This window comes from Limanda limanda, chromosome 19, assembly GCF_963576545.1.
Source record: "Limanda limanda chromosome 19, fLimLim1.1, whole genome shotgun sequence".
NCBI classification, from domain to species: domain Eukaryota; kingdom Metazoa; phylum Chordata; class Actinopteri; order Pleuronectiformes; family Pleuronectidae; genus Limanda; species Limanda limanda.
The window spans coordinates 754,664-781,231 of NC_083654.1; the positions used below are offsets into that span (position 1 = coordinate 754,664).

Sequence of the window (26,568 nt, forward strand, 5' to 3'; positions counted from 1 at the left end):
GACAGGTCAGATTCCCAAAGTTTATGAAAGTTTATTCCCGAAGTCCACGCCGACCGTTCACGTTGCGTGTCTGCGATGACAGCGACAAGAACAGGAAGAGCACACCATAGTCCTAAGTGAACTTTCTACCGGAACATCAATCGTGCCGTGCTGTTATCTTGCTCGCTCCTCCTGAGTCTGTAGTTTTCCTCTTCTTCTTCTTCTTCTTCTTCTTTGGTACCACACACACCACTGACAGCGGTTGACAGCAGAGGCTGGACTTCGGGTCATGTTCCCTCTGATTGGCCCTGCACGATTTCCTGGACCAGTCACTAATATGTTTAATGGTTTCATGGAGGCTTCAGCCAGAATGCTGAATAAAAATACATCAATGACTTTCAGTTTGATTCCTCTTTGCATATTTATTAGCAGAACATGGATCTTGATTCAAGTCATGTCTTTAATTGGAATGTTCTCATTCTTGTTTTGTAATTGTTTCATTCATGAATGGAAATGGTCTCAATGAAACAAAATACCCATGAGTCCAAGCATAACATTAAACTAAACAAAACACCAAAAGCACTTACAAATCAGAAAGCATCAGGACTGTAGTAACTTACTTTTAATTTCATAAACCTTTTCTTGTTGTTGGTTTGTTGTTTTATGTTCTGTATTTTCTTTTATGATCAACGAAGATTTAATGACATTAATCAAAAGTAATTTTAGTCTGTGATATTGGTTGGTGACCACTGTAGAGGAGCCATACGATGCATTTCTGGTATACAAGCTAAACTTTCTGTTACACTTGTTTTTTTTTTACTGGGCATATTAATTATAACCAAGTTTTATCTAATTTATATTTTCCCTTTCCACACATCATCATTACAAATAACAGAACTCAAGCTATGTGGAATCAGGGCTAAGGAAAATACAGCACTTCCTAAATCTTGTCCCAAGTCAAAACCAACAAGACCCTAGTGATGAATAGGAAGTTCCAAGTCAGAACAAAAGGTGCCATGTTAAGACGATTATGTCCCATCGAAGGAACAAGTCTCACATTGACACCATCAAGTCATAAATCCAGGTGAACAAGTCCCAGATCAAAACAAGTGAGTCTTACGTACAGTCCCTCATCAACAACAGTCCCATGGCAAGCCCAAGTCCTACACATTGTTTTTTGAACATAGACTATAACCTGGTATAATGATGTTTCTTAACAGTTTGATCATATTTATTTCAAACTATTGCCAAGTTACAAAATAACTTAGTGAGACAGTAATTGATGATAAAACACACCACACCCTTCTTCAAATTTATTTGTAAAGTAAGTTGTCTTCCACAGTTACAACCAGGAGAACACCAAACCAGCATGAACTGATTTTAGTGACATATTAGTGAGAGGGAAAGGTACAATCTGAATGGTATGGGCTGCTTATTAAAGGCACATCAGGTTTTAAGAGACCCAGTTTGATCATTTATAAAGAACTTAGAGGTAAACACAGTATTGCTGTGCTGAGTTCAAAAGCTCATGTTTCTCAAACATGTTTCTCTAAGCCAGAACAAAGGACAATACAAAGGTAAAAAAGATGTCAGTCCATCCAGCTTCATGTACTCTGTGCTGAGATCATGGTTCAAAGCAGAAGGTACGCATATATCTAAGACAACAGTACTCAAAGTAAAAACTACTGATGGATGAATGATTCACTGAAAACCTTGTATTTTTACAGCATGTATCAACAAAGCAAAAAAGATAGCTATGATTTATTCATTCTACCACAAACTCTCAAATATAAACTCTAACACAGCACAACTTATCGCACTTATCATGTCAGTTGAGCACAATAGAGACTAATCAATGAGTTGAAGAGCTGAAAGACGATGGGGACACGTGCAGAGAGTGGCACAAAGTCTATTTAATAGTTAAATAAAATTACATTTGAAAACCTTAAATTCCTATTTTGACAAATGTATAGATTCAAACATTTCCAATGACTCACGACTATTTGTCTATTTTCAAAATTAGGACTGGATTTTTCTTTGCAAATTGACAAAGGTTCAAGGATTTCAAATGACGCGTGGGAACACCTGCACCTCTTGAGCCTTGTTCTGTGCTTAAAACACGAACAGCAAGTGACTTCCCATTAACACATCAAATGAAATAGAGGAAAATGCAGATAATGCAATCTCGTAATCATGGTAGAAAAATATGATGGGTCAAAAGGAAGGCCATATTCATGAAGGAAAAATAAGGACATGGAGGCCATTGGCAGCTGTAAAACACTAAAAATATCAATTGTTGAGTTGCAACCTCACATGATGTCAAATATATAAAAGGCAATGGCATCATTTTAAATTATGACAGAAGACACAGTGAACTGAAGTTAGTAAAAAAATTGTCTAACTATACATTTTCACTTTTCATTTAGACAATCCTCTGAAGTAGATGTTTCTATCCAGTGACTCTAATAGAGAGTTGTCCAAGTGCCAGGCTTTGAATAGTTGCTATTGCTTCATCATCCAGGGGCCTCAGCCTCAAATGAGCTCAAATAAAACAGGCTTTTTCTCATAGCTTTTGAACTTTGTGGACAGAGAAGGACAACTCGACAGTTCCCTTAAGTGATGCCAAATCATATCTATCGCCAACTGTAGGCTGGCTGCAATGTAGGTAATAACCCCAGCTCCATCCATATTAGTAGAAAGGACATGGACACCTCAAACAATTCTTTTACAAATATCGTCTGTTTTTTTAAGTAGTTCTTATCACACTGATGTTTGCTCAACATCCATGTTTCTGATAAATTTGGTCTTAATTAGTTATTTGATGCTTTAAAAACAGGGTGAAATGTCATAATTGATAGATGAGACTGACTCATGATTGGCCAAGCACATGTATCACCTTTAGACTACAGTTTCACCAAATTATGTCACCAGAACAAGATAGCAGTGTCCATTACCGGGACATTTTGGCTTAATTTCTTTTTTACTTGTGGAGATCCATAGTCCTTTTCATAAACGATCATTGTTTACGACCACTACCTTGTCAAGCTGATACCACATATTGGTTACAGCTCTTTTAATCCTCTTGAAATAAATAAAAAATGAAAGATTGAGATACCCAGCTACACATTAGAGGGGAATATGACTTTGTACATTAATTGATAATAATCTACCCCAAAAGTTATCTAATGAGTAGATAGGCTAATTGAAAAGGGGACGGTAAAACTATTACCAGGAGTATCTTTGGTAAACTACCCATCATGGTTTGTTGGCCAACTTCTTGGTTCAAATTTGACCTGTTTTACATACAGTATTTGTGAGCGATGTCAGATTGACACCAACATTTCAGGTGTGTTTGTTTGCATCATTGTCCCCAGAACTCAGCAAATGTCTTGGTAAGTAAAATGTTATTGACCCAATTTGTCATAATCCATAACTATTCCGTTCAGTTAGACAATATCATTATAACACACTTTACTCCTTGTATTCACACTGAGCAACACAACAGGGAACAAAGCCATTCTGTTGGGACAAAGTAATTCAGTTAGACCTTGTCATTTATATAAGTTCAATGCTGTAAAATTGACAACTTTAGGGTTTTTTATGTCATTTTGGTGAGAGTTTTACTACTCATAACTCTACAGAATCCCATTTGCTTATTCAATAAGATTTGGAGCTGTAACTTCTCATATAGTTCCCCACCTTGTGAACTAATTCCGACGGCCCCTGATATAAACATTCAATCAAACTAGGCATTATGGAGCACTGAGTTCTCTAAAGTGAAGTCGTAGTGAAAATTAGCCAGGTTGTAGTTAATGTCCCGGGACAGCAGCACATCAGGAATCAGCTGAAATCCTGCCTGCATAGACAGGACATGAGGAGCCAAAGTGAAGGGGACGTCTCCGAGGACATCTGGAAGAGTCGAAGCAGTTTCCGCTGCTGAGGGCCCTGGTACTTGCCCTATTGTGGGTAAAGGTTTATGGAGCTCTATGTTGTCATGTTGAGCTGAAGGCACGTAGGATGACTGTAGGGAAAAGAGAATATAGATTTAGCATCAGTGTACAGTGTTGAAACAGCACAGAGGTGGACACTATGGCGTGAGTGCTATGATATTTGTTAAATATATTCATAGTTTCCACAAAGATACTCTTTAATTTGGTGTCTTTGTGTAATCCTAAGGTTATATTCAACTGTTCGCCCAAGCCTCTACCAAAAAAAGACTTTGACACAAGCTGTAGTTTGTGTGATCCAACGTTTTTTTTTTTTCTGGGGGGTCGTGATGTAATCAACCCCTTAAGGGAACAGTATTTAGCAGAGCTTCAGACATTTCTTGATTCAGTCATGGCTGCATAGAATTTCCGGGATAGAGAAGTTTGAAGAGTCTGAGTCATGTGCAGTTACTATTTTAGATTTAATGTGTAGATCTAGGAGGCACATTCCAACCTGCTGTTCCTAATTACTGCAGCCAAATACAAAAGTACTGAAAGCAAGTTAATGATTTACACTGACCACACTGCCATTCATTGTGGCTGTAATGGTGCAGATCAAAGTGGTTTCCCATGGTTACACACTGTGTGCTGTTTATCCCACAATTGTATCTATGAAGCTGACTGGCATAACACTGAATGTTGATGATATATATATATGATATGATAATATATCGGGACATTTATTTATGTTCACCAAACAAAAAATAATCAGAGGAGATAAAAGGCTGCTTATAATGTAGAAGTAAGTAAATTTATATATTTTTTAATTATAATGTACTCAAAACAGTGTGAAGATGCTGATATTAGAGTGAAGAAAACCTTACAGGGCTCAGTCACAACTTAAAAATGTGTTGGTTTCACTGAAACTGATGAAACTGTGCACCAGGAACCAGGAAGTAAGTTTGTGCTTTCACCAAGAGCTTCACTCTAAATTCTGACATGGAAATGTGTGCCGTGTGAACTATTTGAAACCACAAAACCGAGGAAGTAATCATTTCAGCTGTGACATACAGGATTCTCTGCCAAATGAGAAGCAACACGAAGTTTCTGCTCCTTATCCAGTCTGCCATGAACAACACCGAGTTTCCAGGAGCTAATTGACAAAGACTTGTGAATGAATTCCACAGTGCCACTCTCTTGTGTTTAACAGGAGTGACACCACTGGCACTGAGGACAAAAGTCTGCCCACTAACTGCTCATGATTCCAATCATCACTTGAAAAATAGGGCTCTGTGATTTGAGTAAAAAATTATGAGTCATGATTTTCTTCACCTGGAATTTAGATTTAAAAAATGTCAAGATTCTTGAACAATATATTTTTAGGTAATGGATGGATAGATATGCATCACTGTCATTCTGAAGACAAAATAAACACTATCAGGAATGAAACAAATGTTAACAAAACATTAGACTCTATAATCTAACATGAAAATGAAGACCATGATAAACCTGGGGCATTATATGCAGTTTTGAGGCCTTAGACAGGAATGACAATAAGTCTTTTAGATTTATTCTTATTATAAATGTATACTTTTCTGCAGCTGAAATTCCAGCAAGAATAGACAGGTATTTCCTGGTCAACACAGACAATTTGGGATATTGACCTTTGTGTTCCCTCTTAATGGGTCCTTCCTGCTGTCAATGTAACATAAGAGGAAGAAGACATGGCTTGCTTTTGCTGTAATGTTGTAATGTAATACTTAATTGTTTCACTAAAATACATGGATTGGCCCTTTAATTACTTAAATTGTTTCTTAGACCTAGTTGTAGTACAAATATTTTTTTTAATATATGAGATACATGAATTCCACAGTTACACAAGCTAATGTGCCATCCTGAAGCATGATGAACTTGAGTCTGTCCTCACTGACCTAGATCCAATGTTGTGTGTTGTGTAATCCAGGATGCTTTGATTTGATCGTGTGACATTTGAATCATCTTCCTGCACTACCAGAACAGGAACAGGTACAACTGGCAGTGTTAGTTTTTGTTCCAGACACATACAAAATAAACATTGATCAAAACTGTTTGTGAAGAGTAGGTGACTTATTTTTGCCTTGATCAAACTTATCACAGGCACATTAACTTCGGCCATAAAGCAGCTTCTATGCGCTGACATCCCCTCAAGGAATGTAACCAAGAAGGCAACAATATTTCACACTTAAAGGCCATTATCTTTGACAGTGGGAGGGGCACTGTGCTGACACCCACTAGATCAATATTTGCCGCAAATCCCATAACAAGAGCTCAAATGATTATTTCCCGCCATTTTGGATTCAGTGGCCATTTTTCACATTTTTACTTTGACGAACTTGCCCCAGGGCTTTCATCAGATCAACTTCAATTGAGATGAGTGTCATCTAAACAAGATGGAGATAAAAAAAACTACCTCAAAGATAGATTTTTCGTCACACGGTGTGGCTTGGCGTCAAAGTTTGATTACACGCCACCACGATGTTCTGTATCTCGGACATACATGGACCATGAATCATTTGATGCTGAACCGTCAACAAACAACTCCACTCCTGCAGTGACAGTGTCAGTGGTCATAGATCAAAGGAATCTTTATTTCTCGCAGAGGTGACGTCTCTCTCTCTCTCAGAATTGGGACATTTCCTCAAACCGTGTAAACATTGAGGTACGGCGAAGGTTCATCCTTCGCTAAAGGAGACAATGTTGTCACAACTCCACTGTGCATTGTCCTATCACCACCAAACGTCTGTCTCATGATCAGAGTCCAAGCCTGAACAGCTCTATGTGTCAATATTTCCTCAGGGTCATAGCGCCACCTACTGATTCGCCATGAAACAGGAAATACTTTGTAAATCCACTCTGCATTATCCAACCGCCCCCGAACTACTTACCTATGATCACAATCCTGACCTGAACAGCCCCATATATTAATATTAGTGCAGGGTCATAGCGCCACCTTATGATCAGTGTGAAAATTAAGTTGTTGTAACATTGTCCAATTGACAAAAAATCGCTCACGCTACATCAGAGCCCCTACTTGAACAGATCTATTAGTCTGTATGTATTAATACTGATGGCACCACCTACTGGCAACAGGAAATAAGCTTTGTTTTACAACTATCATTCAATTTATGTAAAAATTTCACAGTGTGATGTGCAATTGATAGCGTTGACCGTAATGAGCAATTAGGAGGCAAGAATCGACATCATGTGACGGACGCAGGAAGTGAAGCGTTTATCCTTGCTGCAGTGCGCAAAACGCATGCAACGTGTGTGCGTGTGCGTGTGCGTGTGCGTGTGTGTGTGTGTTGCACTCTTTGGAGTGAGGCTACAGTGTTATTGCATCTCAGCGCTTCCTGTTGCACCTTGTTATTAAGACTGGAGGGATGAACCGCTCACTAATTGTGGGACATGTGGTAACTCCAAGATGCCATATGGACCTTACAGAGTGTGCACGAACACAAGCATGCAAGCACACACACAGACACACACCAAAATACCCTTAATTAGAACCAAGTAATTAAAATTGAAGTCTTAAGGCTCATAAAGTAAATATAGGGACAAACAGAAGGCCAGCAGAGATGCTCAGCAGCTTCTGTTTGAGCTTGGCTTTAAAGCTAGATGGGTGAATGGTAGAGGCACACATTGGCACGGTGGCTCAGCCTGACTTTCCAGCACCTGCTGGGAAACTCTCAACTACCAGTGTAAATGGTGAATCACTTAGTATAGGAAGAAAAGAACAATTTAGGGAATTTCTTCATCATGAAAACAGCATGTGTTTTTCTCTGAATGCCATACTATATAGTATCTATCAACGTGCTCACCTTTGATGGCTGCACTATGACGTTTGTTGATGGATATGTGGCGTTTGTGGTCTGCATCTTCCTCCTCTGTTCTTCAGCTGTTTCTCCTGCAGAGCAAATAAGGCAGATACTTTCAGAAAAAAATACTAAATGGACATATGGAGGTAAAATTACAGAAATTCAGGATTGTGTTAAACCAAACCAGCCACTGTATACCAAAGGTCTAGGTTAAAAAAATGTTGAATATTGCAGATGTCTCCAAAATAGCTATTTTTTCTCTTAGGCTGAGAAGAACTGAAGTCGTTTTGTGAGGGAGGAACTACCCAGTAGTAGCATGAAGTCCCAAATAAACAGCATGGTGAGTGTATGAGATCACCAACACTTAGCTATTGACTGAATATGCAGACGAATACATTGTAAAAAATGACAAACATATGTTCCAGAGAATAGAAATAAAATCTGGACAGTCATGTATCAGTATAGTAGGTCCATACCTATTTTAAGGTCATGCATAATAGCCTGGCGGCAGGCTGCTGTAACTGAGCCAATTCATTAGATCCCTTTGTCAAGTGGCCGAAACACTGAATGAAAAAAGGCGCTGATGGGAGGACGTAGAGAGAAGTTACTGGTGAAATCCTTCTATTCCTCTGAAGGGCCAAAATGACTTTTTCCACAGAATTAAATTGTTCACATTGCCCCTTTCTCAGCTCCTGAGTCTCTGCACTTGATTATTCATAGAGACATGTTTTCCTCTGGGAATCACCAAGGCCCAAATAAATAAATAAAATAGTATAATAAGAATGCTCAACATAATTTTTCACTTATAATATAATTAAAATAATATGAACTTCAACTGTACCCAATCTTTCTCAGTGTCATGCTATGGCAGCAACATGTTATTCCAGGGGCTGTCTTATGTTTAACTCATGTGTTAAGATCTTTTGCCATTTAATGAGACAGAAGATTATTTTAACTGAAGGTAACAAACAATTGTTAAGTAATGGTTCATGGTATTTCTTATTGGATGGAGATGCACAGTTACAGATATATGAGTTGCTGTTATGTGACCTCGGTATTAGTGATGTGTCCTTCCGTGTCGAGGCTTCGAAGCATGTGTCGAGTGATCCAGGTAGAGGTGTGTGAGGTGCGTATCGAGGCTCGCGTTGGTGACGTATGTGGTGACGTTCAAAGCCTCGCGAGCCGGCCATACCACGTGACTGATTCAAGAAATAGTTCCCGGGTTTGGCGTGTGATTCGAAATTAAAGAGGCGGCCAAACGCAATGGCACTAAATGTAACAAATTACACAAAGTTAGGAAGGTAATGTCTCCTCCACACGGCAAGGTATACCGTTTATTTATTCAACACTGGTATTGGATTGCTATCAGGTATCCATATTGTATCGGGAGTGAAAAAGTCAGATGGATGTATCCCCAAAATTACTGCTAAACAACCAGCTTAATGGTGTTAGTGAAAATACTAACATGTCAAGTTCACGTTCATATGAGCTGATGTCACTCACCGATGATGACAAAGCCTCCATCTGCCTCCTTCTCGGATGTTGACTTCTTCCCATCTTTTCGTAGTCCGAGGAAACTGAACATGACGACTCCCTGTCAACACAAGAGAAGCACGGTTAGAGCAGCGGCCCCTGTGTGATTTGTGATAGGTAGATTTTGACCTTATGTCTACGTGCCTATGCTTGTTTGTGTATTAAGTTAAAGCCCATCTTGTAGCTGTAATGTTGATGTGTGATGTCGTTCACTCTGATTTGTTTTATTGTGTATGAAAAGTCCAACTACGGGTAAGAAAAGTTAAAGCAGCAGCCGTAATAGTTGCCAGGTTTCAGTTGTTGACATGTTTGATATAGATATTATCTCACTGGATTACTGTAAGGACATTTTACTTTGGAGCTACAATGGATCAGGAGGAAATATACTCCCTTCTCCATAAAGCTACTAAATGTTCATGAGTATGTTCAGCTGGCATTTCTCTGGCAAACAGTGTGGTTCATGGTTCACAATGCAATCACAGTACGGATGGAGAGTTGATTTCAAGTAAACATAACCCACCGTTACTGAATTCATTATAGAACAGCACCATACCTTTTGTTCCTGGATTAAATGTCTTCTTTTAGCAGTCACAACAAAACTGTGTTCGTCCAAAGTCAAGAAACGAAAGTGAATTAACAGATGTCGTTGTACCGTAGGATTCAGTTCGGGTTACAATGAAATCAGTTCACGGTTCCATAACGTTTTAGTTCCGTTGAGTTTGGATTAATTCGGCTACTTTCAGCTCAGCGACGAATGTTTTACCGTCACTGAATATGCTTTGCTGCCTGAACTGCTTCAGTGCGAACCATCCATGTTGTTATGATCTGCTATTGACGTCACTGAGGTCTCTATAGTGTGCTCTTTCGTGTAGAAACTCTTGACTACCACATTCAGTTCCGCTGCACTCTTGCCAGCAGCAGCAGCCGGAACCTGTTGTAGTTTCTGGGGAGCTACATACTAAAACACAACGACGGATATGTCGTGCAAAAAGCTCGGGTCGCTCGATTTTAACGCCGGGGTTTGCTTTGGTTGCAAATCAAGGCTTGTTTCAACGTAATCCGAGAGACCCCGCCCGCTCGCGCTGCCATGTGACTCAAACCGATACAACGAAACATTTCCCGCGCTGTGCTGCATTGTCCAGACTCCAGTAGCTTCACAACCCGAACCCGTTAACATGGCAGGAATAATAGATGTCCCCAAACCCAGAGTCAACTGCTCCATGCTGTCGCAGTACACCAACAGACCTGTGTGCTTCGTAGGATGCGTTGAAAAGGTTGGTGTCACCTGCAGCCACCGTGAATTCTAAAGTGGAAACACCGGTGACGTCCTTCGAATGTTCCCAACTTTCAGTGTGGATTTTCTGCTTTGACAGGTTCACCCAACGGGAAAAACGTTCACTGTGTCGGATGGAGACGGAAAGGTGGCCACAGTGGAACTAAACGACCCCGTGAGTACATGCGTGACGTCTCAGCCCACACACGCTTCCGTCTGACTGGTGAAACTGTAGAGAGGCCATTACTCTTTAGTTCCTGGTGTTATACATGCTTCGCCATTTTTCCTTTCAGACCCAGAGCGCGTCTGGGACATTGGTGTCACTGCTCACTCCCATAGACTGTTTGTAAAGGTCACTCCATGATATGACTTGTTAACATCTTTTAAAGGTGCATTGTGTGGGATTTAGTGATATCTAGTGGTGAAGTAGCATGTTGCAGCTGAACACCCCTCCCCCTCTGCTTCCAAACAGGTGAACCTGTTGTAGACTTCAGTTGTCTTTAAACTCCAAAGATGTTTTGTTTTACTAGATGACGGCGTCTCTAGAGAAGAACAGCTCCCTATGTCAATATAATGTATTTAAATATAAAGAAAACAACAATTCATACAATTTAGATGATTAAACATTATTTAGTTGGTTGGATATTATTCAATATCTGCATGTAGATTCCTTTCACCTAAAACTTTCACACTGAGGAGGGAATGAAAACCATCCCATTCAAAAGATTCTTAATGAGAACGATCCTCAGTTTTGCTTCAGTACATTCAAGGCTCCAAACTCATACTTTTTTTGTATGACTTGATACAAAATAAGGTTTTACAAGTTGTTTTGTGGTATAGGTGAAACCTGCACGTCATGTCAACCCCTGTCACGTGAGAGGTCGTGTCAAAGATTTGCGGTCATCCCTGGGTTGATGAAATGTCAGCTGTGATGATGCACTGAACCCCTGGGTAAACTGGTAGCGTTCTCTAGAGGGGTTGCATGTGAGGAGGCAAATGCCCGAGCGAGAGGCTCTGGACTCTGCAGTTTTCTGTTCAAGTTCCCTAGGAAAATCTCTGGATACTATCTGAAGCTGCTTTCAGACATACACTGAACTCCGGAGATCCTCCAGGCATTCTTCGAAGGGGATGTATGTGTGAACGAAAATGTCAGAGTGAGAGCCTCCTGTCTGTCTGCAGACTTTCTTTGTGGATAGTCACCTAGTATAATGTCTACAAAAAGTCTGTTGGAGCTGATGTGAGAACATAGCAGGAGATCGAGCGAGCAGGGGTGTTGATGACGTTTCTATCGCGCGACAGACGTCAAACAGGCAAAAAAGAAAAGTAATACAAATATGTCCGGATGAAAAAGCAGTGCCAGATGCGTAGAAGATGCTGACAACATGTCAAGAGAGTGTTTGGTGCTAAGGGCCGACGCCAGTGTTGATGTGCTGTTTACAAAGACGTGATCATCTCCAGCAGCGTCTAGGCGAAGAATCTCCTGCTGTGTTTTTCATATGTGAAAGGCAAAGGCCAGAGAACATTTTAAGAGATTAATCTTACATCAATAATGCTTCAGTGAATTGTGTACAGCTCCCTAAAAGAGTGAACCTATTTTCAGTCAACAAGGTATGGGTGTTTAAGTTCTGTTTCATTCACGTATTTTCCAGCTTGAAGAAGAGCTGAGCGGTGTTGTGGAGTTGATCGGTATGGTGTCCAACAAAGGAGGAATAATGGCCACGACATACAACATGCTGCGAGAGGACAAGGGCATCCCCTTCGGTAGGTTTTATTTCATGAAGAGATAAAATGGCTGTCAAACAGCAACATTCATCAGTTTGAACTTGTTCTGTCCCACAGATCTGGAGCTCTACAATGAAGCCCTGAAGGTCGTCCATGATTTCCCTCAGCACTACCCTTTTGAAATGACTTCCAGTGGATGAGCGTGCACTTTCAAAGATTTGTTCTCTGAAGTTGTTTTCAGAATAAAATGTTCTCAAATGTATAATATTGAATAAGATTTGTTTGTAATAAAATTGAAACCCTGAAAGAATAAGGTTGGTGCAATCCAATTTTTTTTCTTAAAATTTTTGACAAAATATGATCTTCTGTTCAAAGCAGAAAGAAAAAAGACTGATCCAAGAACATGAGTTTATAATACTATACTAAATGCTTCTTTTATATATATTTTTTAATATTCCAACTCACTTTTATTTGTATATTACCAAATCATAACGTATAATCTCAAGTCACTTTACATATTTAGGACAAAACTTTACAAGGAGCAAACAGGAGAGGGATACAGTTATGTAACTCACATTTTAACTGCCAGACTGGTTGTTAAAATGTAAATAATAAAGAGATGTGTTTATGCTTGTAATATTGTGATTCATTATAGCAGCAGTTATACATAATAGTAAGACTACAAATAAGAGTGCTGCATTTTTTTTTAAGCATCTGCATCATGCCCTCCACAGCTGCAGAGTATGTGCACTGGTAACAATCAGTGTCATACAGCGGTTAGTACACTGTAGCGACCACTGTGTGTTAACATTGAAAGTGTACATAATGTATTTAACACTGAATAACAAGCAGCTTTGTTAAATGTCTGGCATCAGTGAGGTGAGCGCGATAGTTCTAATGTTCTGGAATATCAGCAGCAGAGGTAATGCCTCCTGCTATTAACATGAACTGGATTGAACAGCAGGGGGCAGTGTGAGCAAAGGTTGCTGCATTTTGAACTGCAATTGATTTAAAAATATATTGATGCCCTCAAGCGAATATCTGGAATTAAACTCGAAAGAGTATTTTTTTGTCTACTGGTAATAATTAATTTATAGAAAACAAGTCTTGATGTTGGTTTTCTGCCTATTCAAGCTGGGAAGCTGTTGATGAATGCAAAGGCCAGTACTATAACAGACTATTCAATGTGGATTATTTATTTATAAATCTGAGAGCAAATAAAAAGTGTAGTGGACCATTGGATACTATATAGCTGTTCAGCTCAGTGACATACAGGTTCGCAGCATTAACCTTTTAGTTTGATCATCACACTGCTTGTTCACACAAACTGGACCTCCACCCTCTGTGAAGTTAGTGTCCTCTAACTTAACCCTTAGATGACTTTTGAGAAACACGTGAGTGTTCACTGAGTTGCACAGAATCCATGACGTCTAAATGTGATCTTTACAATTACAAATTGATCACAGTGAAAATAAGAAAATATAGTCCAGGAGGTTTTAGGCAAGTGGATATTTGGGCCAATTGTTAGAGAGGTCAATCAGTGTTGACCTCACTGGGTCTTCATATGCTAAAACAGATCGGTTTTAGCGATATACAATACATTGAAAATAGCACAAAACAATGAAATCCAAACAACAGACAACAATTAATATTATTCTACTGAATGGCTTTTAGGTTAAAGATTGAAAGATGAACGTGTTACAAAAATCCAAAGTTTGAGCTTTTATTTCCTGGTGTTTACATCTATATTTGTTCAACAACTCAGGATACAGCCACTTTGTATATGACTAGGTAAGGGTCAGCTCAATTACTTGATCAGTCTGAAACCTTCCTCTTCTTTTCTACAGTATGTTGTGTTCGGGATCATTGACGTTAGGAACATTTCTCTGTTAACTTGCAGAAGAAATGTATCATGAGGGCAGATGTTCTCCATATTTCTGCTTGGTACAGTGGGTTGTGACATCTTCACCCTTTCCTCGTGCAGTTTCATGGTGATGGTGTGAGAGTTGGTTTTGGGTTTTTCCTCAGAGCTGATCGTTTCGATGCCTGTTGTTCAGAACACAAGTCACTTCATTATTTTTCAGGACATTCAACATGTACTGTCTTGATCCTGTGTTTTCTCAGCTTCAGAATGTCTCTTCTTTTTCTAAAACCAAGAGCAGAAACTCAGAGCTATTTGATATTTAAACAATAAATGTACCTTAGGAGTGGGGAACCTTTTTCCCTATCAAGACTTGTTAAAATAGTTGAAGCATCCATACTTAGGCTTTGACCATATCGCACTTATCGGTCTGATATGATGACTGGACCTGCTTCGAATTGGTCAAGCATCTGAAGTCAATATTCTCCATAATCTGCTCTTTGACAGTTCTTTGAGACAAACTGAAACTTTGGAACAATTGCTTGTCTGGTTCGAACCAACAAGCATCAACAAGGCTCCTTCAGTCTCCTTCTGAAAGAGGTTTCAGCTTCTTAGCTCAATCACATTGTAACATTGCCTCTGTCAGAATTTGGTCCAATTAAGCTGCTTGTTGGACCCAGGCTCCACTTAAGAGCATGACCTTCACAAAGAAATATTTATCCATGTCCCTCATCCAGTTAAATATCTTTCCAGCTAATGATGCTGAGATAAGACTTTCACATTGAGCGTACTAACGTGTCTTTATTCTGTTCCCATATAGGAAAGTGTATTATTCCACATTTACTATTCTCTTGCTGACAGTCACCATGAAGTTTGTCAGTGATAAAACATATACAAATGCATGTATTTAAGTTCACCCTGACAGTAGCATGTTAGTCTACTATTTCATATTATATCCTTTTGTTGTAGTACAAAATCTTTTTTATATTTCTTGCTTTTATATTTATAAATTGCCTCAGGGGCTGGATCAGATTGTCTCGCAGTTTGTATCTGGCCCAGAGGCAAAAGATTCCCCACCCCAACACCTGGGCCGCAAGAAACATCTGTCATATTTTTTGACATATATTCCAATATTTTGCTTAGTTGAAAATGAGGGACTTCAAGCCGAGATTGAATGTAAATCAGAATGGGTCACTCACAACACATAACATGAAATATAACACATAGTAACCAAACATAAAGCAAAGGGAGGTTAATTCTCTATGAAATGATATAAAGAATAGACATAAATTTACACTAAAAATACATTTCTTATGTTTGAAAATGTATTAAAAAAAATTTAAGTTGATGATAACAGTACACATCATTGTACTGATCAAAATTCTTTATGACATTATGATTCTTTTCACCCTCTCATATAAAAAAAGATTGCAGCACACAGCAAGTTCCCACAGGTCTGAAGGATTCAACCTATTTAGATTTGGACAAACTCCACATATGACACATATTATTATTATGACTGAACATGTTGGAGGATATTGTCTCTACTGCTCCAAACAAAGCCAGGTCGACTGTTGCTTTAAGCTTAACATTTACTCTAAAGACATGTGTGCATCAGTGTATTATCCAGAATATCCAACTAAATACACTAACAGAAGTATATTTTGTCCCTAACTACAGTATTATAACAATTACTTTAAGTTATCAACTCCTCATGTTAGAGCACATTAACAGTCAACATGTATTGTGAGATTAGATTGTAGGATTATTGATTGAACAAAAAACATGATTAATCCAATGAGACAGACATAAATAAGATGATGTAAGTAAATTAGTATAGACAGTATAACTGGATGTAACAACGATGCAAACAGCATGTGAACATGCATCAAACAGACTACAAATTAAAGCCAGTGTGTGGTCAGTCTTGTCTTCATGGTGACTATGAAGAGGCAATAGAAAAAGAGCTGCTGTCTTAAGACAAGATTTAAAAATACGATCTAGGGGAAGGTGTGTAATTGTAAGTAAATTATTTCACAGTTTACCCTCAACAACTGAAATCTTTGAATTTGAACCCGGTGAGTGGAATGAAGAGCAGTGGTTGGTCAGCAGATCTCAGGGATGTGGAGGTGGAACAGGGGAAGATGTGATAGGGAAACACTTTATGCTTCTAAAACAAATAAAAGAATCTTTAAATCACTGCGCTAGACAGTTGTCAGTAAGTGGCTTAAGATGGAGAATTTTTAATTGTTATATACTATATATTTTCTTTCTCCGTATCAAAATACATCTTTTGTTAATTCATTTTTCAATCAGTGCACATATTGTTTTATACAAAAGTTAAGAATAGAATATTTCCATCTGGAATATATTAATATACACATAGAACAGTGATGATTTGAGTGAAATATTTTCATACCACTCTTCTTTTTACCATCTTATCTTCTTCATTTAACAATCATAACAATACTGCCCACACTGTGTCAGAAAAGAGAAAAGCAAATTGGAAACATCAAATTAATTTATTTGGATTGTCATGAATCAGTACTGTATGATCCCAGAGTCTTGGAGCTTAGAATATGTTGGAAGGATTTAAATGTAAGTGTCCATCCACAGAATGATTAATACCAGCCACACTATGTCATTAGTCTGGTGTGTCTGGTATTAATGATTCTGTGATACAGGAGGAAATTAGTGGCAAACCAGTGAATGAATGTGTATTTCATTACCAAATAATCAAAGAGGCAAGATGACAATGTCACCTGCAGTAAAATAACTAAGTATATGCCTGCCAGAGTCAGTCAGTTGATGGGTTGGAGAGAGTAGCCTGGAGGAAAGCAGCTGCCGTGTCCAACAAGTTGAGACACTGCTGTAAATGTTGCAGCCTCTGCTTCATCTGTTTCCACCCACTGACACACACACACACACACACACACACACACACACACACACACACACACACACACACACACACACACACACACACACACACACACACACACACACACACACACACACACACACACACACACACACAATCACACAAACACACACACACACACACACACACAAACACAATTTGGCTCATAAACCCCTTAAACAAAAACATTAGTCTTGGTTTAAATTTGGTGTAGTAAATGTAACTTTTTAAATATATCTTTATTATTAGGACATATCTGTTATTCCTTCCCTCTCCATCAATAGCCTCTTAACCCTCACGCCTAAACACAAACATTCAAGGTAAGATACATAGCAAAGCACATTCTCAGCCTACATGCACAGTGGGACAACAGGGATTAAACAAATAAACTCAAGTAAGTTAATACAGGCAACAAACCCTCCTTCATTCAGCCATCACTCCTTGCTCAGGGGAGTGCCTTCCAAAGTATATTTGATATTCTGGATCCCACATAATTCAGTAACAAGATAGAATACACCAATTTAACCTTGGGACCAGTATGTCAGATTTTCCATGGGCAAAAGATAAACGTGCAGCATAGGTTACAATTTTAGCAATTTCTGTCTGTTGGTCCTGTTGATTTATGAATGTTGCATTCCTAACAGGAGGCTTACTGGATCCGAGTCTAGTTCATAATTGAAAATTGATTTAACTTTAAAACCACTTTTGCCCAGGAGCTTGATCAGTCCCTTTTGATCATTATTTATAGTTGATATCATAAATCTAAGCAAAAGTCAATCATCTGTCACTGTATTTGATAAATTTATGGTTTGCTGACTTTTGTCAAAGAAAACATATTTCATATGAAGCCCAGTACATTTACGTTAATCAGATAATCAGAAACATGACATGTCAGTTCCTGAAATCCAGAGATAAATTTGAGATGATGTAGATACTGTTGCCACTGTGTACTGTGCAACTGTAAAATTAGCATTGTCCCATAAACTATTTTATTATTAGATTCTTTAAACTCTGAGCTACTTAGATCAGTTAATACCGCTAAGATCCACTATGATTCAGGCTGTACTTTAAAGAAATCATCTTGATTAAAATTTCTTTCATTTTCCTGACAAATCTATATAATAAACACTTAATATATTTATAAATTAAAACGTAAACATTTGTTTAAAACTGTTTCCGAAGTCTATTGCTTGGAAACTTAGTAGTAGTAGTAACAGTAGTAGTCTTAAACACAGGTAGGCAAACACTGATATTTCAAAGCATATAAATATATATATATTCTTATCCAGTTGGGGCCAACAGAACAAGCTGAACATAACATAATGAAACAATGTCACTATCTAAATTTTCTATGATATTCACAAACAGTTTATGCCTTTTCCTGCTGACACAGCAACAGTGTCTCTATACCCAGTTGATAAACGTTAATCTAGTTCTCTGGAGGTTTGTTACAACCAAGCCCTCCATAATACACATGTGATGTGTTACCAGTACGACATGATCATTGTTTTTGTCCAACTGATGACACAAAGTCCAACATTCACTCTTCTTTTACCTTGGCCACAAAACAATCAGCTAAAAGAGGCTAAAACCTTCTGTAGTGCTGACGGAAAGAACACCATTATTATTATAAAAGCAAAAAATTGGTATTTACTATCTTTAAAATGGATCATTCCTCGGCCAGGTATTCAGTGCTTCAATGTGGCGTTAAGGTGAAATTCTTTGAATGAGTTAATAACTCCATAGGCAGAATGAGGCAGGTTTCACTGCAGGTTTTACAGACCCACACTCCTGAAACTGTCACATAATATTATCCTCTTGACCCTGTTGGTGGGTCCTCGACTACAAATGCCTTAAAAAGCTATTATCCAGTCAATTATTCATCCCACTCTCAATCAGTCAGGCCCTCCCTCTGTTTATCTGTTTGCTTTGGTTAGATCATCATCGGTCATAAAAAATGAAAATTTCCATCTTTAGGTTAATCCCTCTCAGGCTTTTTTTAAGGGCTGGATGTTTATGATGCTCCTATGTTCAGCATGTTAACCTTACAATGACCATAATAACTGAGCTGTGGACCTTGTAAAGTTCTCCGTGCTCCATTATCATACCTCAAAAGGTTATTAGTTCATACACCACATACCAAACTGGACACTGACTTTTTTGCATCAAAGCAGGCCATGAATGGAGCAGCTCCTCTTGATGCAATGTGACCCAGCATGTCTAAAACAACCTCTGCATATCTATCACATGCCTATCAGGGCCCCAGAGTGGGGCTATTGGACCGGCTTTATGAAGCTGTCAGGCCTGCCAAAGACTGAAGTGCCACAGGGAGCTTCAACAAATGGTCCATGCATGCCAAGTTCAACAAGACTTCATACCTGAAAGCGCCCCATGTAAGCACTCACCTGGCCCTGATACTGTCTCTGGTAGTAGAACAGACTAACAAGTTACACTTGTGTGTTTCAGAAGAAGAGGTGTCGCAGGCTGTTCCTTCCTGCAGCAGTAAGACTGTACAACTAGAACTGCTCCCAGTAAACAACACCTGCAAATTGTAAGTAGTAGTAGTAGTAGTAGTAGTAAGTGAACACATCACAACATATATGCACTTCAGTAAGTGCGTCGGTAGGTGAACGCACCACTTCTGCTCAGTGATGATTCCAGTAGAGACACTCGGTTGGGAAAAATACTGTATGAAATATGACTCACCAACAACACACTGCTGATAAGGGCCATACAGAGCAGTACAGGAAATATACTGTCCACATGAAATGTCCTGCAACATGATGAGGAGCCAGTTAAGCTACAGGGGTGTTCCTGGACACGTTAATATGTTTTTCAATTAGGAAAGTTCTGTTTTTTCAACAGAGAACGCTTTTGGACTCATTGCTAAAAAAAAATTAACATGATCTTCACTTTCTACAGCACCTCACACAACCCATCATTTACTTTCTGTTGCATTTTGCACATCAAAGACACATTTTGTGTCTTCTTACTAAGACTTTATTAAGAGTTTAGAAGAACTTCTTTATTCTTTCTGATAATAAAAAAATTGTCCTAAGGATGTGCATGGTTTCATCTTGGACTCTATGTGAAGTGCCTTGAGATATGTATATTATGATTTGGAGCTATACGATTAAAATTGAATTGATTTTAATTGAAAACAGTGAACATATTTTATTTTGCAGTTCTACATTGGAATTTCCATTCTTATTATTTGTTTGGGGAATGTAAAATGACAAATAATTATATTTCCCAAAAATCTAAACTTAATCAAGGTCCACTTACCTGCCATCTCCTCCTGACAACCTTGACAGACTGTTGCAGCACACACAGATATTTGAATGTGAAGCTTTCTCAGTTTCCCCCATTCATTCACTTTATTGCATAACTCATGCTCATGCAGGAGCTTTGAGGCCCGGGCATATTTCCCGGCCACCGTCAGTAGCTTCCCATGCTTGTGTCCAGAAAGTGTCGGAGTTTGCAGCCGTGTGCTGGGAAAAAAAGCCCGTTGGCCCTATCAAAATATGTTGAACTGCAGCAGGAAGCGCTCTCTAAACTCCCAGCCTGTTATTGGTGTTGCTGCTGTCTGGCTGTGTTGTCTTAACACAGCGCTGTCTGCACACAGTGTGCCAGAACCAGCATTGGCACCAGTCTCTTCCCATACACCCAGCAGCATTAGGCACCCAGGTTGGCTCTCCCAGACACATCCTGTCCACTGTGTCTCCAAATGCAGAATACTTGCAGAGTGTTACGAGAAAGATGTTTCTCCAAGCTGCTAAACCATTTTGTCTGAATGTGCAATTGAGCTCTAAAGACCATTTTAGCATCGTTCAGCACTTTGTTTTGGTTGTAGAGGTATTTGTAAGAACTGTGGGAGGGACATTTTAACACAAAAAAATGTATTTAACAAAAATGTATATTGCATTGTGATTACTTTTAGTTTCTGGTTCTCTTATGCAAAATATGCCAGGATTTTACTTTGAAGGATGATTCACAGTCCTGGATTTATACACACTTTGGTCTAATTTGCCACAATATATGACATAGACATAAATTACTTATTATGTGAATAGTTTGTGAGTGTTTATGAGGCCTGCAGAGTTTCTTTTCTTCAAACATAGGTAATTGGAAAGCTATGGTAAAGAGAGGATCTTTGAAAGGATGCTTTCTTCAAGGTTCTACGAAATATTCATCAAATGACTGCACTGCAGCAACAGGTCTCTGACATATTCATGATTTATGTTGGAAAGCGGACATGAGACCTTATCAGAGGCTGTCTGTATGAATTATGGCAGCAGCTAATTGAAGTTTCTCATCCCAACACCTCACAGGTGGAGTTTCTCTCAGCCACCAGTATTCTCAAGCTGCCATAGAGATTAGATTTAAAACACACAGTATTGCCTTTTTTCTCCCACACCCTGCGACCATATTTCAGTCATAAGATGTCATTCTGTCTTCCTCATTGTGTTAATAATTTTGGGTGAAAATGGGTTTTGAATTGGACCCAGTTGCAAATGAGCAGACTAATGCTCCTGTTTTTTCTTCTTCTCACTAGAAGACGGTTGCAATAATGTTTCCTTATTAACACCAGTACCCTAGATTTTACTGTGTGGACAGGAAGAGCAGCCAAAATGAACATTATTCAGGTGCTACAATCTTGCACTGGTGATGTCATTTGGGGTCAGAGTCTGAACAGTCATGACTTGACTTCTTCCCCGGAGTCCCTTTGCCTTATCATCCGCAGATCCAGGGCCGCGGCTGCAGCCACATCGTGGATTATGTTGATGGAACGCGTATCAGAGATTGTGATCGTAATGGTGGATCCTGTAATGTGCTGGCTGATTGTGATAATAATGGCGGATCCTGTATCATGTTGGCATCAGATAGTGGTGGTGGAGCACGATTGATGTGGCAGCTGATGGTGGACTATGATAACAACAAAACTGGTTGATATACAATATTTATTTTTTCTTTAGGTCATGTCTGACAATATGTTAACATGGAGGAGAGGGGGTTTATGACTGTTACTGCAGCCAAACACCAGGGGGCTAAGCAAATTTGGGTATACTTTTGGGAGCTGTTTTGTTGTCATTGGTAGTTGCTTAATTTTGAGTGACATTTTATTAAGTTGCAGTTTCTGCAGCAAGCAAAAAATATCGTTTTAAAAGTCGAGTCAGATTTCTGGTTAACATTTTATGTTATGGATAAACTGACTAAAAAGGGACAAACCTATAGACAAATACCTTTGCTATTACAGAAGGCTACTTATCAGGCTTATTTTGCCAACCACTGCTTAACTGTTCTGATTCACTCACAGATATTACCACTGTTTCCAGCTGCAAACAAATGTTTTCGCCAGAACAATTCTGTTAACATCACCATAAACCACCTGCTCTGCACTGAATGGCAGAAAGAGTTAATAGCCTGCTGGGGAACCTGTTCAGCATTTATCAGATATTTTGCTTGGGAGATCAAACCAGAGCTACACGGAGTGTGACTACAGAAGCTGTTTTTAGACACAAACTTGGAGAATGTCCTCAAAATGAGTCTGCACTTTGTCAGGAGTTTGCCTTTCAAGAACAATGAAACAAGGGATTCTCAACTCAGATGTGTTCACAACAGCATGAAATCTCCGGAGCATTCAGGTGAGGAGTGCTGCAACATGCAGAGGCAGGATGGAACATATTAATTCCACTGCGGCGATAACGTGTTGTTGTGTCCGCCCTTATCACCAAAAGCTTTCTTGACATCTTCGTTAATGTCTTTTTTGTGTATGGCACAGTTTTGAAACATCATCAGCACGCCCACTAGCCTGCTGTGATTACTGCAGAGGATCTACTGCTGTCAATCAATCAATCAATCAATCCAATTTTATTTGTATAGCCCATATTCACAAATCACAATTTGTCTCATAGGGCTTTAACAAGGTGTGACATCCTCTGTCCTTAACATTCATTAAGGGGTTCTCACATCGCTGCTGCCTTCTCACATCTGCTCAATCAGACAATCTCCTGAGTTTATCCAGGGGGATGGCTGGAAAAACTTCAGAGAATATTTGGCGCCTCTCTCTCAGATATTTGGATTCTTACATACAAAACCTCCGGAGAATGGAGATTCTCCAGAGTTCAGTGCATGTCTGAAAGCAGCTATTCACAAGATAGGTAGCAGAAACAAGATGAATGCTAGTGTAGCTCTGTGTCTGCTAAAATCACTTTTTTAATACTGTTTTTGTTTTACCTTTAATAATGATTCTTATTTTCTGACCTTAATTAAAATTCGAAAAAAAAAAATGATTTCACAAATTATTGTTTTTGATTATTCTTGACTTTTTTGATTTTATCTGTATTGATTTGAATTTTTGTAAAAATGTGTATTGTAGTTGAAATGTAATAAATATGTGTCTGGTGGACATTGGTCGTATTGTCACTTTATTAGAAGCAATGACAAATGGCTGAAATCAACCGATTTCTTTTCAAAATAAAAGCCAGAATTTTGTCATTGATGAAAATGAGCAACGCAAAAGTACAGATTTAATTTAAAAGTGTGCTCTTGATTGAACGAAAAATCCATCACTTAAACGCTTAATGTAAACTCGAACAGGGAAATAAAACACAAAAATGGTTTCTTCTGTGGGGTAAGCTTTTATTGTGAAGGGGCTAACAGGTATCTGTATTTGTTGTAATGTGGTGCTCTTGTCTCTGGTAGTCTGACATCATTAGAGTTGCTGGTGAGACAGTGGAAGCAGGAGGAACTGGCCACTTCAGCAATTCGTCTCACTGATGCATTAACCTGGAGCTCTTCTTCTATTGACACACAGGTACGTGACTGCTTTACATAAGGTATGATTACTTGTTTAACTGGTAGGGACATGATACATAATTAACTGCTGCTCTGTTGTTTTTTCTTCCTTATGTATGTAGATATGATTTGTTTTTAACTAATGATTAATATTCCTCAGTAGTCAGTGCATGTGTATAATACACACTCACACTCAGGTGTTCTTTTGAATGCATCTGCACGCTTTTCCAAATATACGCACATCTTTTACTTTTTTATGATAATACTGTTGCTGTTTATTATTATTATAATGATGATGATTATTATTATAATCATTATTGCTCTATATCCTGTTGTCAACTTGTTGACTCTTCTTGGTAGTCATCATATAATTTCCGGCATGTCAACTTTGTATTGTCTACATTTAGGTAAAGGCTTCAAAATAAGCCCACTGGGTTTTCTATATTAGGTCCACTTCCAGAGTTCAGTTAAGAATCATTAACAAAAGTAGTTCTCAAGAATTGATCTTGAGTCAAGGTATTTTCTTCATAAAATATTATAGCATTATTTCTAGTAGCACTAGTAATTCCATATGTAACAGTGAGTTTTTTTCTGGAAAATATATTGAAGAGTTTCTGATAAATAAAATAACTAGAGGAAGTTTTTTTTAAATAAAGTAAAATATTAAACACAGGCAAAAGTGACCTAAAGATTAAAATTCTATAAAGCAAAGGTAGAGGTGTATGTTATAGGTAATTTCATCATATTGTCCATGCAGTCATAGTGTAGGGTAGTCACATTCATGGAACTACAGGATGCTTTGTATTTACATTATAGGTATATCAGAAGCCATTAAATAACCAGCACTAGCACTAGTAATGACTGCAATAGTTGCTGGTGACAGACGATGTAATTGTAGCGGTATAGATGATAGTGATAAAGTCAAAGAGCAGCTGTGATTGTGAAAGTGTGACCTCAGCTATAACAGAGATGTGTGCCCCACGGACTGTTCAGTATGGTGTGTCTGAAGATGCTATAGGAATTTAAATGCTGCTTCTCTGAGCTGTTGCTGCAGTCGTCTCCCTCTTGTGTCGATGTGAAATCACTACAGCCTCTGCCTCTCCTGACTGAGTGTGTATTGAAGTGCTGCTGTGTGGCAGATGTGAAAAGACTGATGTTATTCATTATTATATCATAAGTCTCACAGACGCATTATTTGCTTCTTATTTCCCTGTTATCCTCCTTCTGACAGTCTGAGCCGCTGGACTGAAGAATGACGATGCCATGGTTACAGTTAGGGCTGATGCTTTTCATTATCATTTTGACCCTCTCACACTCAACCTTATGTCAAAGTAAAAGGAGGAAAGGACAGAGAGAGGGAAACCAGATCGTCACTCACGAGGCCAAAAGTAAGTGAAATACATCATTGTTCTAAATTTAAAGATGTAGTATTCGTGAATAGAACTGGATTGATTGAATAGGTTAGTCACTAAAGAAGTCTGATCATCTCAACTTAATAATGTTATAATATAATATATATATATATTATATTATAACATATAATATAATATATATACGTATAAATACGTAAATATATATCGATATCCATGTGGTCAATAATATATAACTACACATGTGCAACAAACTGCAACTTCAACTGTCGTAAACAATAACATAAGTTAGTTACCACCTTATGTAGAATATAATTAAATACAATCAAATACACAATACAAAATATACTTTAGCTGTATCAAAATAAAACTACAGACTTGAATAACTTTAGAGTATAAGTGACATGTCAAATGCAGGTTACTTAGTGATTCTCACATACAATCTGGCTGATACCAACAGAACCGTAATATTCCAATTCAAAATTAACCCAATGGTAAATTTGCCTTTATAATTCATACCATCTTTAATAGCTGGCCATCTGGATTCTGGAACAATGTAGCATAACATTTTCTGCCGTGTTTTACTTGCTGTCTAGGCCTGATCTGCCCAGTGGAGATTATGTTCATTGTGGACAGTTCAGAGAAAGCCAAAGCTCTGCTGTTTGAGCGTCAGAAGGAGTTCATACTGCGTTTCAGCACCAAGCTTCTGCAGCTCCACTCTGATGGCTGGCGGCTGCGACTACGGCTGGCTGCTCTGCAGTACAGCAGCACTGTTTCAGTGGAGCACAACTTCAGAGACTGGCAGGATGTGGATGTGTTCCAGAGTCGGGTGGCCGCCATGACCTTCATCGGCCATGGCACCTACTCCGCCTATGGCATCACCAACGCCACCAAGGTTTTCAGTCGCGAGACCTCACCCAGCAGCCTGAGGGTGGCGCTGTTGATGACGGATGGCACGGACCATCCTCGCAGCCCCAGCGCAGTGGCAGCTGCTGCTGAGGCCAAACAGCACAGCATCAGGGTGTTCGTCATCAGGATGTCGGGCCTGACCAATGATGGGCCCATGGTTACAAAGCTCCGCTCCATTGCCAGTGCTCCCCCACTGCAACATGTTCTCAGCCTCACCGACAACCAGCTGGAGGACAGACTCTTCAGGGAACTGGTTAGTCGTGTGTTTATGTGTCTCCTCATGTGTCACACTGACAAATAATGTGAACAAGCCCATATTCACAAATCACAATTTGTTACACACTTAACAAGGTTAACCAAAAAAGCATATTAGCATATATAGAGAGAGAGAGAGAAAGAGAGAGAGAGAGAGAGTTTTTGATA

The 26,568-nt window shown here is 38.8% G+C and overlaps 3 protein-coding genes across 5 annotated transcripts in view; 2 read left to right on the forward strand and 1 right to left on the reverse strand.

Moving 5' to 3' along the window:
• The window catches only part of col28a1a (collagen, type XXVIII, alpha 1a), a 52,274-nt gene that overhangs the window by 2,479 nt on the left and 23,227 nt on the right, over positions 1-26,568 (forward strand). Inside the window, exons 2-5 of the mRNA XM_061093061.1 lie at positions 19,535-19,619; positions 23,774-23,885; positions 25,098-25,254; positions 25,833-26,398. Coding sequence (XP_060949044.1) covers positions 25,119-25,254; positions 25,833-26,398 — 702 coding nt within the window. The 5' untranslated portion in view covers positions 19,535-19,619; positions 23,774-23,885; positions 25,098-25,118. The remainder of the gene's footprint in view (positions 1-19,534; positions 19,620-23,773; positions 23,886-25,097; positions 25,255-25,832; positions 26,399-26,568) is intronic.
• umad1 (UBAP1-MVB12-associated (UMA) domain containing 1) lies at positions 1,259-10,206 on the reverse strand. Of its 3 annotated transcripts, none has more exons than XM_061093059.1 (4): positions 10,056-10,206; positions 9,263-9,353; positions 7,763-7,848; positions 1,259-4,000 (listed from the first exon to the last, which is right to left on the reverse strand). In XM_061093059.1, exons 2-4 carry the CDS (start codon positions 9,342-9,344, stop codon positions 3,725-3,727), a joined length of 444 nt encoding a protein of 147 aa, XP_060949042.1. In that variant the 5' UTR covers positions 9,345-9,353; positions 10,056-10,206; the 3' UTR covers positions 1,259-3,724. The 3 variants fall into 3 exon arrangements, with proteins under 3 accessions (XP_060949042.1, XP_060949041.1, XP_060949040.1); XM_061093058.1 differs by having other exon boundaries at positions 9,945-10,206; XM_061093057.1 differs by having other exon boundaries at positions 9,846-10,204.
• Positions 8,584-12,600, forward strand: rpa3 (replication protein A3). Its single transcript, XM_061093060.1, has 4 exons — positions 8,584-10,566; positions 10,666-10,740; positions 12,215-12,326; positions 12,405-12,600. Exons 1-4 carry the CDS (start codon positions 10,468-10,470, stop codon positions 12,485-12,487), a joined length of 369 nt encoding a protein of 122 aa, XP_060949043.1. The 5' UTR covers positions 8,584-10,467; the 3' UTR covers positions 12,488-12,600.